This window comes from Calypte anna, chromosome 6 (assembly GCF_003957555.1).
Source record: "Calypte anna isolate BGI_N300 chromosome 6, bCalAnn1_v1.p, whole genome shotgun sequence".
Classification (NCBI taxonomy): Eukaryota; Metazoa; Chordata; class Aves; order Apodiformes; family Trochilidae; genus Calypte; species Calypte anna.
In genome coordinates this window covers 6,881,707-6,900,587 of record NC_044252.1, presented here as the reverse complement: position 1 = coordinate 6,900,587, position 18,881 = coordinate 6,881,707, and the positions used below count along the sequence as shown (strand labels likewise).

At 42.0% G+C, this 18,881-nt stretch overlaps 1 protein-coding gene across 1 annotated transcript; it reads left to right on the top strand.

Annotated features, from left to right (window-relative positions):
* Nucleotides 1–7,880: 7,880 nt before the first annotated feature.
* GHITM (growth hormone inducible transmembrane protein) lies at nt 7,881–18,678 on the top strand. The gene is made up of 9 exons (XM_030453397.1): nt 7,881–8,057; nt 9,437–9,596; nt 10,836–10,935; nt 12,025–12,136; nt 14,011–14,152; nt 15,257–15,365; nt 16,255–16,443; nt 16,800–16,971; nt 17,776–18,678. Exons 2-9 carry the CDS (start codon nt 9,468–9,470, stop codon nt 17,861–17,863), a joined length of 1,041 nt encoding a protein of 346 aa, XP_030309257.1. The 5' UTR covers nt 7,881–8,057; nt 9,437–9,467; the 3' UTR covers nt 17,864–18,678.
* Nucleotides 18,679–18,881: the final 203 nt, after the last annotated feature.

Genomic DNA, 18,881 nt, shown 5'->3' with positions numbered 1-18,881 from the left:
GTATCCAACACCTGCTCTGGCAGGCACAGACATGACAACAAGAGGGTTTGGAGAGATGGAACACAATCAATATGATTGAAAGCAAACCCCATTTTATTGCCAAGACAGCTCTGTCTCTTGCTCATACATAAGCTACTTGTTGATTGGTTAGTATATGATGACCACACTCTTAACTTTAATGTTAATTGGTTAATTAATAGCAATGACCACCTACAGATTACTTAATGCTGATTCGGTCCACAATTTAGCTGCAACAGCTTTTTCCACATCTCCTTGTCTTCTGCATGTAGCTCATCTTTTTTTGTAACTTTTCAGTTGCTTCGAAGTCTTTAGCTCTGCATCATCTACAAGACCACCTTGTCTTTTATAAAATAGCATTGTCTTATATTAGGGTTAAAACAGCATAAGTTTGTAAAACAGCATAAAACAGAATTGTCTAAACTTATAACATTTTCTGACACTACCAGCATTGTCTTATCCATAACTCTCATGGCACATTGTTTAACATTACCAGTATTTCTCAAGGCTCATTCACAATACGGCCTATATGGCCGTTCATTTCACAGAAACCCCACACAGATGGACTTCAGAAACATCTTTATTGGAACTTGAAGGGTGTGCACTTACCAGGCTTGGCAGACAAATGCACACAAAAACACAAGATACAAAAAAATGCATGTCAGCTTATACAAGGTCTGTCACAGGACAGCATCTGCATTTTCACAAGCCACTTGCCAGTTTTGATGTAAGTAGAGCTGCTGGGATAGGAGCAATAACATTTTCACAATCATTTGAACATCATTCGGTGTTAACAAATGCGCAGAAAATACATTTGAATAATAGATTGACTACACGGTGATTTTAACCCATATTGAGTGACTGCTGCTTTAGCTTCCTTTAAAACTTTCCAGTCTAATACTTCCCAAACAGGACCCCCATTATCCATTACAAGTGGAAATGCAGATGGAATAAATTGACCTTCAATTAAAGCGTCTCTAATTACCCCCTTCTAAATTTTTGCCGGATCTCCCACCCCACCCCTCATTAACAAGGTTGTCAGAGGGGGCGGTCCCACCCCAGCCCCCGTTAATCAAGGTTGTTGGAGGTGGCGAAGGTGCCACGGGACCGATCTGCCCCGGTACGTCCCTCGGAAATGAAAGGATTCGGTGGGGGTGGACGCGGGAGCGACGAAAATCCGGTGTTGAGAGGTGGCGGAGGCAAAGGAAAAGCCGATGATGATGCTGGCTCGGGTTTCACCGACAGCTCCAGGCGGCTTTGAGAGCCTCCAGCTTTTGCTTATCCCTTAATTGCGTATCCCCCAGACCTATCCGCTCCTCCTTTTTCTCCAACGGAGATGGGCGGGGGGTGGATGGTGGTAGCGGTGGATATGGAGACGACTGGTTTGGGTGATGAAGAACGGGAGTTAAGAGACCGAACTTTTTTCCTGTCTTTTCTGCTGCTAGCGGTGGAAATTCTACCAGGCTGTCGGTTTTTTTCCACGGTTTGGTCCCCGGGCTCTGAAGGTGCTGTCACAGCTGTTTTGGCTGCACAAGCTCCTGCAGAGACCTTATTCGCCCCAGCCACACGGGCTGGGACAGCGGCTCGAATAATTGGTCCTGTGAACAGCATACTTGTCCTGGAGGGAGTTTCTTTGGAAACTTCGGAAGTCAACGTGGCAAAAGCAGAAGCTACTGCTGACCGTTCTGCTTTCACGTTTTTAAAAGTCTCTACAATTAACCTCCACAACGTGGAGAATCTGGTCGCCTCTTTTGAACACGAACTTACGTCTTGCCATAGTTCTTGCCCTATCTTTTCCCAAGTAGGGATGGCGAAAGCTTCTCCATATGTAGAGAGTGAGCTTTTTCCTCTCGCCCACAGTAACAGAGCTTTCAGAGTACACGAGTCATAACTTAGTCCTCTCGTAGAGATTAGATGTTGGAGGAGCTTAACCACTGCTGCCTCTTCCTTGGACATAGTGGACCCCATCTCCTCCCCAGTCGTTTGCCTGATCAGGGTGAGATTTCCATCACTCCAGCCAGGGATTTTTTTTCCTCAGTGCTGGGGCAGCACTCGCCTATGGCTGGGGCTTCCTCTTTCCTGTCAAGGAATTCAACACTGATCCAAGGGTCCCTGTTTGGGCACCACTTGTTATTTCAACAGGAAATGTGACTGCTCACCAAACCTCATCAAACATACTTTCTTCTTCATCTAGAGGTGTCAGGATGACATATGTCAGCCCTTGTAAGTGATTCCTCAGCAGAGTTTGCCTCTTACCTACTAGGCTGTTTTCCATTGCTACCATCTCATCATGGCTTCACTTAAAAGCATAATTTCTTCCATTTCTCTTTTTTTTTTTTTTTTTTTAACTTTCACATCTACATATATCTGTTTGGCATTACCTGAGAAGAAACACACTTGCTTTCTGAGTCCCAAATGATCCTTGTCTAAAACTGATGTACTGGGATTGCTTTCTCATGGAAGTTGTAGTTGTATGAAAAATTCCAATATTCACTACAAAAAGAAATACCTCCTACTGTACTTTCTGATATTTTGGGGCTTTTCTATAACCAGCAAAAATGTTAGGGGCTTTGGTCACCTTATTTTCCTAAAATACATTATTCTAAAGAAAATATGCATTTATTGCTTACTTTTTAACTGGATGTTATTCACCAAGTGCTGTGTAATCATTAAATGAGCTTTCATTTGACAAGAGTGCTTCTCCTAACACATTTTTACTTTTGTAGTACTAAACTAACAGATGATAACTGTTCTCCATCATTGAGCAATAAGTGAGACTTCCCATAAATATCTTTAAACTAAACCAAGGTGTTTTCATGGTGCTTGCTCACCACTCGTTCTCATTTACGGTCACAGGTGAAATAACTTCCATTTCAAAGAAAAGATTCCTTTCCAGGCTGAGATTCAAAATTCCAGTTCATTTGCTTTCTGGTTACTGGGAAGGAAACTGCACCACCTGAGATTTATATCTCACCTGGCCACCTCCAGTAGCTGAGCAATGCTTTGGAAACAGGGACAGGAACACTTCAGCAGGATCAGTGAAGCATGGCTGCATTTTCAGTGTGATTTCCTTCAGGCTCTCATAATGTCAGGTATTTCTATCCCAGGTTTTGCTTTGGTAGTAATCAGCAGCTGGTTTCTGCATGACTACATGCTGAGGGTGCAATCCCAGAGCCTGATACTGGAGCAGCTCTCATCTGTTTCTTCCCCTTGTCAATATTCTCACTCAGAAATGTTCTTCTGATTCCTTGGCATCTCTTTCCCAGTTTGTGGGGATTTTGGTCTCTAGCAGAGAAAAAACAGCAGAAAAAAACAGCTGTAAGCAGCGAGAGGAATTTGAGTTGCATAGGGATGTTCAATTAATTATGCATGAATTAATGAAGCAACTGTCTGCTTGAAATGTTTGGAGATCCAGGTGAATAAAACAAGACCCTAAAATCCTCACACTTGAAGAAAATAGTGACCCAGCTTCACATGTGACACTGCCCCACTTTATCAACACAGCAGTGGGTGCTTGTGGCTTATGCAGCTTTCCAGGATTGCACGGGGCTAAAAAAGACTTTTTTATTCTCCCATTTCAAAGGCAGCTGGCACAGCAGAGCACACAGCTGAAAATACATCAAGGGGCATCTCCTGGAAGATGACTGCACTGCTTGCAATCCTGACTTCCCTGGAAGGACAACAAAACCCCTTAAGAAACCTTTTGTCTGTAAGAACAGACTGACTTTATTGTCTGAAAAGATATGATCTTCCTCATACAAGACTTGAGAAGGGGAGCTTGGAATAATCTCTTTGGGACTCAGGCAGTCCCAACTTTCCCACTAAGTCCCAGCTTTCCCACTAACTTGTGCCCTGGCACAGCAGCTCCTGATGGGAAATTTCACTCCTGGGAATTAGCAGGGCTGGGAAGCAGGCAAAGGGCCAGCTTCTCACATCCCTTCGGGATACTCACGTCCCTTCACGATGGGACTTTTCCAGTCTTGCAAAATATCTGATCAGACATTAACTATTCAATATCAGACTTGTTCCTGCCTAGAGAATACTAAGTGTTCCATCAAATACAATACATGTTTTTGGTACAAACATGGCTTATTGAAATTAAAACTGTAGGAAATGTTCATGTCAGTACAAGTTTTCCTGTTGATAATTTAGATTTCTGGGGTACTGATCATCCATTTCCTAAAAAACCCAAACAACCCAGTATTTTTCTTTTTTGATAATTTTGTTTCTTTGGAGGAAACATGATCCTTTTTTTACATACTGCCTGAAGAAAATATTTACTCTCTTCCAGATGCTTTCTACTGTCCTGAAAAAAACAAAGGTGCTTCAGGAATCATTTTTATATTAATAATTCACAGACTTAGAGAAGAGCAGAGGCACATTAGAGGTTTGTGTTCAATTTCTGTCCAGAAGGACCCCCAGGGCTTTTTCTGCCAATCTGCTTTTCATTTGGATTGCCCTGGCCTGTGCTGGTGATGCAGGGCTTTGCTCTCCCTTTTGCTGAACTGGATGACTTGCCCATTTGCCCAGTTCTCCAGGCAGTCAGCATCCCTCTGGATGGCAGCACAACCACCTGGTGGATCACCCACCCCTCTCAGTTTTGTGTCACCTGCAAGCTTGAAAGCATTGAAAGCAGACTCCCTGGCATCATCCAGGTCATTAACAAAGATGCTGAACAGCAGTGGACCCAGCTCCAAGTGTTGGACTCAGACAACGAAGGAACAGCATCCAAGGAAGGAACAGTGCACCAGAGGTAAAAAGCAAATTTTTATGCTTGCATTTGGCTTCCACCCAGCTGCAGTGTCCTGCTGCTATCCATGCTTTTGTCAGCAGGAGCCTCAACTACAGCAAAAGCCCAGCCAGCTGCTTCCAGGATCTGCAGTAATAGCTGGTGGCACAGTGACTGAAGCCATTTGCCTTCCTGTCTGAGAGACTGAGTCCTGTGCCAGCGCCAGCACACAGGCTCCAGCCTGCTGCCTTTAACTCAAAAACTCTTCAAGGATTTGGGGCTTGTTTAGGGGAGAGGCCACTGTTTACCCTCTCATGCACCAATTTCACTTGCTGGAGCATTTACTTGTGTTGACCAGGTAGCAGGAAAGGAGTTTCTGCTACCAGGCAAGTTCCTGTCAAAAAGCCTCCACAGCTGAATGTGCTGCAGCCTGGGACCAGTGGGGATTTGAGTTGCTTCTGGCAAAAGTGTTTAACAGCTGGGGACAGAGCTGCATTAAGGATCTTATTTTGAAAGTTTCAAAAGGTATTTTACATGATTTCATGCCACAGTAAAAGAGATGTTTGATTCCTTGCATAAATTATGACTACTAATAACTGAATTATAAGTGTAAACATTAATATATTGACTCCTGCAGTACCTAACAATTACAGAGTATGACAAGCTCAGAAATAAACATGAGAAATCTCTAAATAAACAATGTGTTTCTGGCCTGCAACTGGCATTTTTTATTCCATTGCAGGATACCTGGAAGCAGTAGACTTCCAAGCTCTGGATTTTCATTTTACTCTAGAGAAAACAAACATCCAGGTAAGTAACAATCAGGCTGTGAATCCCATTAGATTCCTCTGATGGAATTTCCACCTCCCTGTTATGCATCCTTCTGCATTATTCAAATTCTTCTTCAAGATCCTACTGGTGTGCTGGGGCACTCAGACTTCTACACCCCCTCTCCCTGATCTGACTTCCATTTTGTGAACTAGCAGTTGGTTCCATTTCCTTTCTTATAAACAAGGAGGCTTCAGGATGTAGTAAGCTAATCCCACATCTTCAAAAGTGTATCCATGTTTCAGTCTATTTCTGTACTTTAATCTCCATTCAACACCTTCTTTGTTTTGTCTTTGTCTTTGATCCTGCTCAAGGCTCTCACAGTCTTCTACTTGGCTGTGAAAAACCATGCCCAGAGGTGGTGTTAAGGCTGAAAGAAACCTCAGAGCTATTGCTAGAGCAGGGCTGGAACGGGGCTGCCAAAAGAGTTCTCTGAAGAGGCTGTTTCTCTGTAGGGCCTGGCTCATAGCTTGAACTGGGGTCAGGATTAGCAGTAGCAAGAAGAGAACAAGAAAATGTTCTATGGAGCTGGAAAAGGGCTGGGAAGCAGAAATAGGGCTACCAAAAGAATTATTTTCCTGGTAATATTAAGGTTCAGGTCTGAGCCAAGTCACAAGACTTTGGCTCAGCCTAGGCTTGGGGTTAGGGCTGATGGAAAAGAAAGCCAGAGCTCCATTTGGAGTTGAGTTGCCAAAGGCAACAAAGGGCTGCAAAAAATGTTGCCTTGAGGAACAGATAGTCCAGGGAAGTGTTCCTGTGTCATTGCTCAGTTCCTTGTTAAGATTAGAAAAAACCTCAGAGCTTCAGTTGTAGTGAGACTGGAAAGAAGCTGCCCATAGATAATTAGTTAAAACGGGGAAACGTTTGGTCCCTGGAAGGGCTGGAGTGGGCTTGCAAGGCTGGGATTGGGGCTGGAAACATCCATTTGTGTGATTTATGTACCTGATGCTGTATTTTAAACGTGCATGCCTGTCTTAAAGCAGATAATGCAGCCAAATACAGCAGAATACAGCAGAGGTGTTACCTCCAAGGAGCTGTTACCTGTACCACTTCTAAATCTTTCATGTTACAAAATAATAGGGCCTCTACATCTGGCCTTCTACATTTTAACCTATTATTTTTCTGAATCAGTCCCTCCCACAGGACACTGCCCCCTGTGGACTTTTCACAAGTCCTTCCCATGGGCTGCAGCTCTTCAACAACTGCTCCAGCACGGGTCCTTCCCATGGGGTGCAGTCCTTCAGGAACAGATTTCTCCAGTATGGGTTCCCCATGGAGTCAAAAGTCCTGCCAGGGGCCTGCTCCAGCATGGCTTCCCACAGGATGACATCCTCCTTTGGGCATCCACCTCTTCCAGCATGGGGTCTTCCATGGGCTGTGGGTGGACATCTGCTCCACCATTAATCTCCACGGGTGGAAAGCTGCTTTACCAACAGTCTCCATGGGCTGCAGGGGCACAACCTGCCTCACCATGGGTTTCATCAGAGGCTGCAGAGATTCGTCTGCTCCAGTGCCTGCAGCTCTTTCTCCCCCTCCTTCTTCCCTACCTAACCTTGGTGCTTGCAGTTGTTTCTCTAAATATTCTCCCTCCTCTCTCCACCTGCAGCTGCTGTTCCACACCAACTTTGCCCCTTCCTAGCTATGTAACCCCAGAGGCACTGCCACCATTGCTGATGGGGCAGCTGGGTCTTGGCCAGGGGAAGTACATCTTAAAAAATGAGCAGAGAATGAGGAGGGGTACCGTGTTCCCAGGAGGTACAGCGAACCCCGGCGGCCTCGCTCGGGTATCTCCACACAGCTCATGCCATCTGCTGGCGAGCAGGGCCGGCTGCCTGGCAGCCCAGGGGGGACCCTGCTCCGGGAGAGCGGGGCGGCTCTCCAGGGATGATCCCCCGGCCGGGAGATCGTGTGGGCACCGAGGGCGCTGCGCTTCACATCTCCCGGGGGGAAGGAGGGGGACTCGAACTCCTATACCGCTCTCAGCAAGGAGCGGACCCGCCCGGTGCTGCAGCTCCCCCCGCGGGGTCCGGCGTGGCACAGACTGCGGAACCCCGCTCGAAATGGCGCCGCGGGGGCTCGGCCACCGATGAAATGGTTGCTGGCCAGCGCTGTCCGCCCGGTGGCCAAAGCGGAGCGGTGGCAGCCGCAGGGCGGGCAGCGGCTGATATATAGCCTGCGACACGCAGCGCTGCGTCAGGAACGACCCGGTCCGGGGCGGCTTCCAGAACCTTCCCTGCCCTCACTCAACATGGCACCCGCGCTCGTCACTCAGACTGCGGAACCTCCCTCGGCCCCACCGCCTCCAGCCTATGGCGCTTGCGTGCTCTGCGGTCACGTGGGGCGAGCGAGCCAATCAGAGGCAGCGCTCGGGGAAGCGCAACCTCACTGCTGCTTCGGGGCGCCGGAGCGGAGCTGCGGGTGGAGCCGGAGAGGGATCGGTCGGTCGGTCGGGCGGGCAGAGCGGCGAGAAGCGGCCTCACAGGTACGCAGGGACGGGATGGCGAGGCGGGGGACACGCCGCGGGGGCAGCGTCTATCCCAGCGCGTTGCGGAAGCGGTGATGAGGAAGGTCCGAACGCGAGGAAAGGCCCTGCGGCCCGCTCCAGGCCTAGTCTGGGCCTTGGAGGCCTCGCTGCCGCCTAAGGGCCCTCGCCGGGGCTGGGCGGGTTTCCTCATCCTGCGGCGCGGCGGGGGCTCTGCGGGGTTGCCTTGCTGCTGCGTTTGCCAGTTAATGTGGTGAATGTTGGGGGAGTTTTGTTGTCCTTATAAGCCTCCACTGTCGCTGATCTTTGTTACTGATGTAATGCTCGTAGTTGTCTTGCTTTAAATACAAGTTGCAAAGTAAATAGAAATCCCAGCGGTGTTACCGTGGGTTCCTGTAAATGTTATCCCTTCAGTGAAAGAGGGGGGTTGTTTAGTGGTGGAAACGGAATGTGTGTTTGAAGGCACTTGCCCAGAGGAAAGCAGAATTTCCTAACTGAGCTTCAAAACAAAGGGACTTCCTTTAGCAGCAGGGTTGTTTCCTCGCTTTCAATTCCTTGTGGTTGATGCTGGCTGTCCAGTGCTGTGGGTGCTCATGTCTCATGCGTGTGCGTGAAGTTACCTCTATTTAGAATGTTCTTAAATTATGTTGGACACTGTACAGGTTTAACAGTAATTTAAAAAATATTTTAATAGTTGAGGTGTCTTGAGGTTGAACGTAATGTTGTATAAGTGTAATTACAAGGACTTGGTGTCTTTAATGTACATGATATTTATGGAAGTAAGCTAACGGTATTAATACTACTCCGAGAGTGCTGGTGGCTTATTTTTGCTGTCAGTTTGCCCTTGAGTGACGTCGCTTTCCTCTGGTCAGAACTGCATAAGATCACCTGGTTTTATGTTTTGGGCGGTGACCTTGACTGCCTGTAATGTCCGTAAAGCTAATTAGTTCTTCTAAAGATAGCTTAAGAACTCTCTGAAACTTCTCCTGCTATGCATGTTTTGCTGTTTACTCATTTGGGTTTATATTTTGCTGAAGTTTATGTAAATATGGAGCATATTTTTGAACGTCTGTCTGGGGGACAGTTATGTTTCAGAGTGAAAGTTAGTTGCCAAGTAACTCTAAAAGAAGCACGTGAAGGGATTTGTACGAGTGAAAAGTAGAATGTCCTGGTTTTGGGTAAGTTATAAGAGAGAAGTCTCTGGACATTGGAGAAAAATGTGGGTAGAACAGAAATAAACTGCATACTTAGGGAGGCTTTGGATCTTAGAGAGAATACTACCTTACAGCCTGCAGCATAGCTGATAATAAGTAGTAAGTGTATCTTGTCTGAAAACTACCTAACAAAACAGTGAAGCAGATTTTCTCATGTACTTTCAGGAACACAGTGTATTAAATTATCTTAACAACCATGCTGGCTGCAAGGCTGGTGTGCCTGAGGGCATTACCATGCCAGACCCTCCGCCCCACCTTTGCTCAGTCTTCTCCAGCTTTGAGGAACTCCAATATAAAGGCATACAGGCTGTGGCAGCCTAACCAGGTAAGGTAATTATCTTTCTAATGGTTGTGACTGATGATACTTTAGAGGCTTGAGTGGTTCAGTGAATGTGAGCTTTCTGCTTGTTTGAGGTACCTGCTCTGATTTACTGAAGGAAAAGTGTTAATTAATCTAAAGGGATTTAAGAGAAACTAATATCTTCTGTTCCAGTGACTATTTCCCCATTGAAATTGCTGTAAAAAAAGGACTTAAAGGAGGTAGTGATGGACAAGTCTTGCTATGTAAGATGGGAGGAGCAAAAATTCTTGTCTGGCCTCCTAGCTTCTTGTTTCTGAGCAAGAGTCTTAAATGCCATATTAAAGTAAAAACTTTATTTTCAAAGGCTTTAGTCCTAGTATGTTTTTAGAGCTGCAGTCCAGTTTGAGTAATTTCTGAATTATGCAGGACTACCATGGGTCTTACTTCAAATTCTAAAAATTGGGTTTTCTTGTTGTTTTTTTTTGTGGTGGTTTTATTTCTAATAATTACAGTGTTGGGCAACATCTTGTGAAAACATAACAAAACTTAAATGTTCTAGTAAACTTCTGGAGTTTATGGCTTAATGGCTAATGATAGCAATGCTTGTAGATTTCAGGTACTAGTGTTAATTTTAAACAAGGCCTTGGTTGCTCAGGTGCCTTTGTAATAATTAAACATCTCTGGAAAAACTGGTAAGGAAACTTTAGAAGTTGTAGTTTATTCTGTGTTGCTCTTGCAGCTTCCTAGGACTTCAGAATGCTATATTTATTTGGAGCTTCTCAGCCATAAGTTTATAGGCCTTCATTCAAGGTTTGTTACCTAAGTCAAGGCTAGAGTTCAAAGCAAAGAATGTGTGTTGCTGTTGCAAAGTTAGTGGCTGTAAAGTACAAGTATCTTGCAATAATGGTTTGGGTTTTTTTACTTAAAAACACTCTGTACTAAAGAGTTTTTACATTAAAAAAACACCTCTAGGGCCTTTTTTAATACATTGGGACTAGAGTATAAGAAATGCAAATTGAATTGAAAATTTCCTCTTCTGAACTTCACTATATTGGTTCTGTACTTCTAGAATGTGTGGGTGTTATTCACAAAGCTTCCTAAACTTAATGGTCAGTTGTTTTCTTTGAGTGTTATTGCTTCTTGTCTTTGGAAGGTAACTAAGGGATTACGTAGCAATTTTAAGTATAGCAAGTAAATTGAAAAGAAATGTCTTCGGGTTGATGTTATTTAATCTTTGTTATGTTATTTCTGAATCTTTAACAGTCTTATGCCACCAGAGTAAGGACGGGTGTAAGGCGTGGAAAAATTGGCCAGGAAATCAAAGAAGCAGCATTTGAGCCATCTGCAGAAACAGCAATTAAAGGTAGAGTAGCTCTGCTTCAAGTATTGAGAATCTTGGAATCTTTACTTAAAACTTCCTTGAAGTAATCTGTTTTCTTCCAGATGTTAATCAGACTTGAGAATATTGTTTCATATATGTTTGTTTAATGATCTCCCTCAAATTACCGTGAGCAGTTTCTCTGCTTGTCTGTCCTTGTAGAGATTAAAACTGCAAACAATGTTACTACGTCATGGCTGTTTCTTAAAGGAGACTTGGTTGTAGATTTAAAAAATAACACTTGCTTTGCTGCATCTGCTTTGTATACTGTTTAAAGGAAGGATTTTTTTGCAGCATGTACAGTTTACAAAATAAAATTTTCTGATGTGACAGTTGTGTGAGGCCTTGGCTTGCTGTGGTTGCCTGAGTGCATTTAGTGTGGATCATCATTTCAGTGGATGAAAAAGGCATTTTTTAGATAGCAGTGTTCAGCAGAACAGACTTGTAAATGTCCTGTAATAGCACTGAGTTAACAAATTAACAAATGACATATAGTCATAGTGCCTTGGCTATTACACATTAGGATAAAGTGCAGTCTTGGAGAGTTACACAAATGAAGATATTTGGTCTCAGCTGCTCTTACATCAGTTATAACTGTTTTATGATTGGTACTTTTATTTGTAGCACTCATCTGATACAGGGTGTACAAGCTGTATGCCTAAAAATTGTAGGGGAAAGAGCACAATATCTCTTTTTTTTTTTTTTTTCTCCTGCCTTAGAGTGAGTCAGTAAAAGGATGTACTAAAATCAGCTGACAGGCAAGCTCTTCTGTTAAGACAACCTGTTAACTGATTGTGTGTTGGAATTCCTGTCACTGTAATGAAGGCCAGGAAGCCTGAGGTGATTCTGCCTGGTCTCAATTCTTTGTTTTACAAAGCTGTATTGTGTTGGTAGGGTGAATGTAGACTTCTCCACACTGAGAACTGGTAACACACAGTGACTTGAAGTTAAGTCACCTCTTTCTTAAGTGGAGCTTTCAGGCATTGCAGATACAGTGAAACCCATGTGAGGATGTTATTAACTATCCAAAAAACCCTATTGTTAAGAGTGTGAATTTTCTTTTTCCTTATACAGCTGATCGCCTGGGGAAATTTATTGTTGCTGGAGGTGCTGCTGTTGGCCTGGGGGCCCTTTGTTACTATGGGATGGGCATGTCCAGTGAGATTGGAGCTATTGAGAGAGCTGTGTAAGTAAAATGGCTTAGGGAGTACCTTAAGTGAGTCTTCCTTCTCTTGTATCTGTCTCTTCTTCAGCAGGTATCACCTCATGTACTTGCAGTTTACGTTGTTTAAAGCACTGAACAGAAAGCTGCTGTCTCTATTCAGGATTTTAAAGCATGTAACTGAAAGCAAAATCTAAATTATCAAAGCTTAAATGGTTGTTGACTCAAATTAGTTTCTTTGTTTGCTGTATTTTTGAAATTTGGTTCCGAAGAGTATATAACTATGTCTTATGGGGTATATCACAGATAATTTATGGAGGGCAGTCTGTAAAGCATATTGTTAAGATCACTCTGCCCAGTGTTCCTGTGAGACTGTTCATTGAAGTTCAACACAGCTTGTTGGTGAGAGAGTCTCCATTGAACACACTACTTAGCTTGGCATAAGCCTTGCTCTTAATAAATAAATTTTAATTAAATTAAAAGTTTGTGTTGCTTTTGTCCAACAAAAACCTCACTGCGGTGGCAAAACCATGTAGTTAATTAGACTTAAAAAGTGCTTAGTGATAAGCATGAGCTTGGGAGAAATGAATTCTGGAGACATTTTGCTTTATTGATTATTATATTGGGATTTGACTATCTATACTTGTGCTGAATGCATACTAGTTGTATCTGTGAGAAGCTTTTCACTGATAAGGCTGTGTTTTGTTTTTTCTTCTCCACAAGCCTTGAAGTAATGGGTAGAAACAATAAAATGAGAGAAAACGTATGAACTCTGCTCAAGTTTTGTGTTGGTAGGGAAAGTTTCCTGTCTGTAGTAAAACCAAACCATACTGCACAGACTTTCACTCACATCTAGGTCTGTTGCTATTGTTAGAGCTCTCAAAATGACATTTGTGTCTTGTGATGTGAGATAACCATGTGCACTGTGACTCAGCAATTTGTGAGCTGCTTGGAAGGCTGCTTAGTGTGCAGTACACATTCTGTGGAAATTGTTATACATCCACATTTCTTTTTATTTTTCCACAGTTATAAAGCTTCTGTTATTCTTTCTCCTGTATGTTTCCTGCATAGAATTGAATTAGAATTATTTCTGTTTTGCAGTACTGTAGAGAATTATGTTACCTTAGGCCAGTGAGATTTAAAAGTTGAGCTCCCTGCAGCAAGGTAAACTCATGGTAGAAGTTGCCAGGCTATACCATTCTCCTGCCAGAAAAGACTGAGAGAACTGGAGCTGTTAAGCCTTGAGAAAAGAAAGCTGAGAGGGGTTCTTAATGTCTATAAATATCTTAGGGATGGGTGTCAAGAGGAAGAGTCCAATTTCTTTTTGGTGGTGCCCAGAAATAGGACAAAGAATAATAGGTTGAAGCTACAACACAGGAAGTTTTATGTCAACATGAGGAGAAACTTTTTTACTGTGAGGGTGACAGAGCACTGGAACAGGCTGCCCAGAGAGGTTGTGGAGCCTCCTGGAGAATATCAAAACCTGCCCGGATGTGTTCCTGTGTGACTCTTCTGGGGCAGGGGGGTTGGATTAGATGATCTTTAGAGGTCCCTTCCAACCCCTAACGCTCTAAATCTCTTAACAGTCTAACCCACATTCTAATTTTCTAATATTCTAATGTACGTTCCAACATTTTTATGAATTATCTCTTATATTTAACAGCAAATATAAATATATATTTAATATAAATTAAATAATATATTAATTAATAATATTAATATATTTAATTTTAATTTTAGTGATCTTTGCTAAGTTAAACCACCTAATGTGATATTAATGGATTAGATAGAGGTTTCATAGAAGACCAGCAAAAATAAAACTTTAACATTGTGGTTTTAGATGGGTCTTCATTGTGATACTGGTACTGAGCAGCTGTGTATGACTGTTTGCTTTGCAGTGTTTGGCCACAGTATGTGAAGGACAGAATTCAGTCTACTTACATGTACTTTGCTGGGAGCATTGGCTTGACAGCCCTGTCTGCTGTGGCAGTCAGCAGAACTCCAGCACTCATGAGCCTTATGACAAGAGGCTCCTGGCTGGTAAGCTTTATGTTATGAATATAAAAACATTTACTGAGAAGACCACAAGTGTGATGGCTTAGAGTAGAAAATGTGAAATGTAAACTACTTTGGTGAAAAGCAAGGCAAAACTTCACTTAGAATAACATCCTTATCCATAAAGACTACTTAAGCATCCTAAGGATATTTTGTGATTTAAGAGTTGGTGATTCTGACTACATGCTGGCATGTGTCTTTTGTACTTCTTTGATAGAAGTCAAAGACAAACTACCTGAACAAAGAAATGTTATGCTATCCTTACCAGCTATATGCAAGTAAAACCTGTTATAAGTAGCCATGTGATGCTAATGATACTATTTCTGTCACTTTCTAAAGCTGGAAACTGAGGTCTCAGTGCATTCTTACTCCTCCCTGTGCTCTTCTGTATAGTTTTTTGAAAGCTTTCTCCTGTTTGCTAAGGCTGAAGTGATACTGGTAGGCAAATCATTCAGGCAAACTGCTGACAAAATACATATGCTTAGTATATATTCAATATGTTAAGTGAAGTGGAACAATAATAGTTAAATGTGTACACCCAAATAATTTTAGAGGCATCAATTTAATAATGCACTCTTGGTGATAAATCAAAGTTGCACATTTATTTGCTAGCTGCTGGATGATTCTGCTCAGAATCTTCAGTAAGAGAAGGTTATGTTATGTAAAAATCATTGGTAGTAAAAGCACATGAACTGAATATTAGTTTACAGTGGAGAAATGTACAAGGAAAAGGCAAGGCCAACTTTGCAGGTACCTTAATGAGGATCAGAGTAAAGGTTGGAACCATGTTTTCCTTCTCTTACCTGAGACAGGTAAGAGGTTGTTGCCATCTTATTGCTAGATTTACTTTCCTACAAGACTGTATAAAAGTAAAATGGGAGTTGCTGCTAGTTAGGATCTATAACACTTGGCTGTAACCTTGCAGGAGTAAAATTGTCAATCACTCTGGTTATGGATTTGGTTGCTCTCAAGAACTGCACTAATGACTTTTAGACTAGGAGGTTAGAACAGAGACCATATGTCTTGAAGTTAACCTGAGCTACTGTTTGCTCAAGTTAATCACTAATTACTGTAATGCTGTTTTTACAGGCAATAGGTGCAACTTTTGCAGCTATGATTGGTGCTGGAATGCTGGTCAGGTCCATATCCTATGAAGACAGTCCAGCAGCTAAGCATTTGGCTTGGATGATGCATTCAGGTATGTGGTTGTAGTGCTCATTGTAGAGATGTCTGTGCTTCAGTGTTATCAGATTCTTAATTAGATAAAACTTTAAAGTAAATTTTTATATATTGCTGTAGGAGTTTAGATTTTTCAGACTCCAAAGAACTCCAGAATGTCAGGAAGATTTTGTAAATGTCCTTAACACAACTCTAATGTTTTTCAAAATCTTCTGAAGTCATGCTCAATTTAAACATGAGGTATGTATATGCCACATATACATTTCATTTTCTCACTAATCATACCTAATTCAAGAAATAATGGCTATTTTGCAAAACTGTTTTGAATTCATGGTTCAGGAAAGGCCCATGAATGATAAGGACTTGGAATTATATTTGCCTCTCAAGAGCCAATATTCTATGAAGAAATAGTATTAATTTTAGTGATCCTTGCTGAGTTAAACCACCTAATGTGATACTAATGGACTAGATAGAGGTTTCATAGAAGACTAGCAAAAAGCTTGACTTGTTTGCCTAATTAATGACTGTAGCAGAAATTTGTCCTGCTTCTCAGTGTGGAGTGCTCCTGTGGCTGTCAAGCAGTTGATTAGTCCATGGGAAGAATCTTACCAGCTCTCTTTTGAACAGATCAATATTGACTTTTGTTAGTCTTTCTTCCAAAGGCCAGCTCTCTGAAATACTCTCCAGAGCCAGATAAAAGTAGGTCATGGAATTTAAGGTTGGCAGTTTCTTGTGCTCCCTTAGATGCTGTAAATTAAGTGCATTGGTATTTTATCATGCAAGCAGATCAGTTGGAGCCATGTTACCTGACTGGAAAAAAGAAAAAAAACAAGACAATTGTCTTGGCAGGTGTTTATTTTTATTGGAACTTCCAAATCTTGAGTGGTGTTTTGTTTTCTTTTGATTAGGTGTCATGGGGGCTGTGGTGGCTCCTCTCACCTTCTTGGGTGGTCCTTTGCTGGTCAGAGCTGCCTGGTACACTGCTGGAATTGTTGGAGGGCTCTCAACTGTGGCTATGTGTGCTCCAAGTGAAAAATTTCTGAACATGGGAGGACCACTTGGAATAGGCTTAGGCTTTGTTCTTGCCTCTTCAATTGGTAAAGTACTGTTCTAATACTGTCAGATTAAGTAGGTTATGAACTTGAGCTGCTAAAATGCAGCTCCACTTGTTCTTTTCCCTTTCACATTTCTAGGCATTGTTGTAGTCCTAGGACAGAAGTACTTACATGTGAAGAAAAGTATGCATGATCCCTTAGGGTGTTTGGAGTGATCAGCTGAGGCTGCACATGTGACATACTCAGCTCATGTGTTAAACTCCTGGTATAAAAATGCCCCACAAATGGCAAATTGAATGCTCATTGCAAAATGTGTGCAAGAGCAGCTGAAGTTTGACCCAACTCATAGTAGCAGATGCATACAGCTTTCTTTAACACTGTTGTATGTTCCTCTGCAGGATCCATGTTCTTGCCTCCTACTTCTGCTTTTGGGGCTGGTTTGTATTCAGTAGCTGTCTATGGTGGGCTGATACTCTTTGGCATGTTCCTGCTCCATGATACACAGCATGTTATCCACCGTGCAGAAACTCTCCCCTATTATGGAGCAACAAAATATGATCCAATCAATGCGTAAGTATTTGGTGTTAGAACAGCTGATCTCAGTGTTTAAGGACTTGCTTGAACCTATATGAAAGTATGCTTTAAAAACAGCCCAGCCTTTTGTTCACTGTTGAGAAGTGTATTGCTTTTAAATGTGGAGTATCACAGGGTTTAAAAATACAGTGTTCAAATAACTAGTGAAGTTAAAAACTAATCTGTCTGCCTGAAGTGAAAGAAATGGGAATCTGTGTGATGTCACATGCTTCCAGCAGTACTTTCTAAAAAATGTTTGTTTTCCAAAACATTGCAGGAGTTTGCTGCTTTCTGAAAATATCTGTCAATACCAGATGAGATAAGAAATATGAGCTCATTCATAGTCACTCAGTATTCACTGGTCTTTGTCACTAAATGAAAAGCTTCGACAATGTGCTAGGCAGGAAAAGAAGGATTAATTAATTGTCAGTAAAGACCAAGTCTGACTAAAAAGCAATTTGCTTGTAAAAGTTGTATGTCTGATCTTAGGTGAATTGTTTTACCTCCTTGATTTTGGTTTCTTATTTCTTTAAAATAGAATAGTACTGACCTTCAAAACTTGAGGTACAGATACAAGTAGAGCATAAAAGCAGGGGTGTGCTGTATGAGAAGAGGATACTGTCTGTTACAACTTGTGTGAATACTCCCTGCTGACAGAAATGGTAGAACAAAAATACAGGGCTTTTTGACATACCAAGCACTGAGATCAGATGCTTCTTAAAAGCTTTTGAAAACGAAGTACAACAGTGTGACATTGCTAGTTCTGTTCTTCAATATTAACTTTGATTTCCTGTTTCCTAGGTGCATGGGTATCTACTCAGATACACTGAATATCTTCATTCGGGTGGCCAGCATGCTTGCAGGTGGTGGAGGTGTCAGGAGAAAGTAAACCAAGACTCCTCTGCATCTGTGTGACAGCCTACCTAGTGCACATTCTAAATAAAAATTCGTGGTTACAAGCAGTTCTGTTGCAAGTCAGAAGTTTAAATCAGTTCAGTATATTGTTTCAATGCAATGTGATTCAGACTTAGTTTCCTTCACATACTTTCCATCTCTGTTTAAAATATTATGAAGTAATTGCATGTTATTTTGGGAAAGTAAATTATTTTTTAATATATAAGCAAAAATAGTCTATCTGCTTTTTAATGGGTTTGACAGCAGTTCAGCTCTTACTTTCTGGGGCTTTTTACTGTTAACTGCATAGTAGTTTCTAAACTGGTATCTTATATGCAGATAGGGAGGGACATGAGCTACTTCATGACATGCTGTTAAGATGCATCAGTTTTCAGTTAAGATTGCATAAATGATATTTCAGTGGCACATTAAGAACTGAACAAGTTGGATATGGCACTAAATGCAGTAATGACTTGTACCTTGACAGAAATTTCAGGTTTTAAGCAACTGACAGAAATACGTTGGACTGAAGAAGAGAGGTGACCAAAACATACAGCAGAGACGTGAGGAAACTACGTGGTATTTGTCTTCAGTCTTTTTCTGGAGTACACAGGAGAACTTGCTCTGATGTTGACAGGCTATAATAGCTGGGTTTTGACAGGAGAACTCCACTGAAGCTTTTATTGAGAGCCCAAGTTTTGTCTGAATCTGTCTCCATAAGACACAGAAATTACATTTTGCATTTCATTTCCACTTGTATTTCTTCTCATTCCCTTGGGGCTTAAATATAATTTGCAAATGTACCTGGAATTTTGTTTCTTTACATTGTCTTGGGTGGGGGGAGAAATCTGATTAAGTTATTCTTTTACAAGTTCTTCACAAATCCTGAAAGGATTTATTTCTGTAACTAATGTGGTTGTTCATGTTTGATTTTGAAGTTTTGAGTTTTATTTGATATTTTTACTTGCTTTTTGGCACAGTTTTTCTTAGAAAATATGGTGATAGATGAGAAT

Bases quoted from the DNA above. Each gene is read 5' to 3' on its own strand.
- GHITM (XM_030453397.1), top strand. From the start codon at position 9,468: ATGCTGGCTGCAAGGCTGGTGTGCCTGAGGGCATTACCATGCCAGACC. The intron at 9,597-10,835 runs GTAAGGTAATTA...AATCTTTAACAG, and splicing joins GGCTGTGGCAGCCTAACCAG to TCTTATGCCACCAGAGTAAG. The intron at 15,366-16,254 runs GTATGTGGTTGT...TCTTTTGATTAG, and splicing joins GGCTTGGATGATGCATTCAG to GTGTCATGGGGGCTGTGGTG.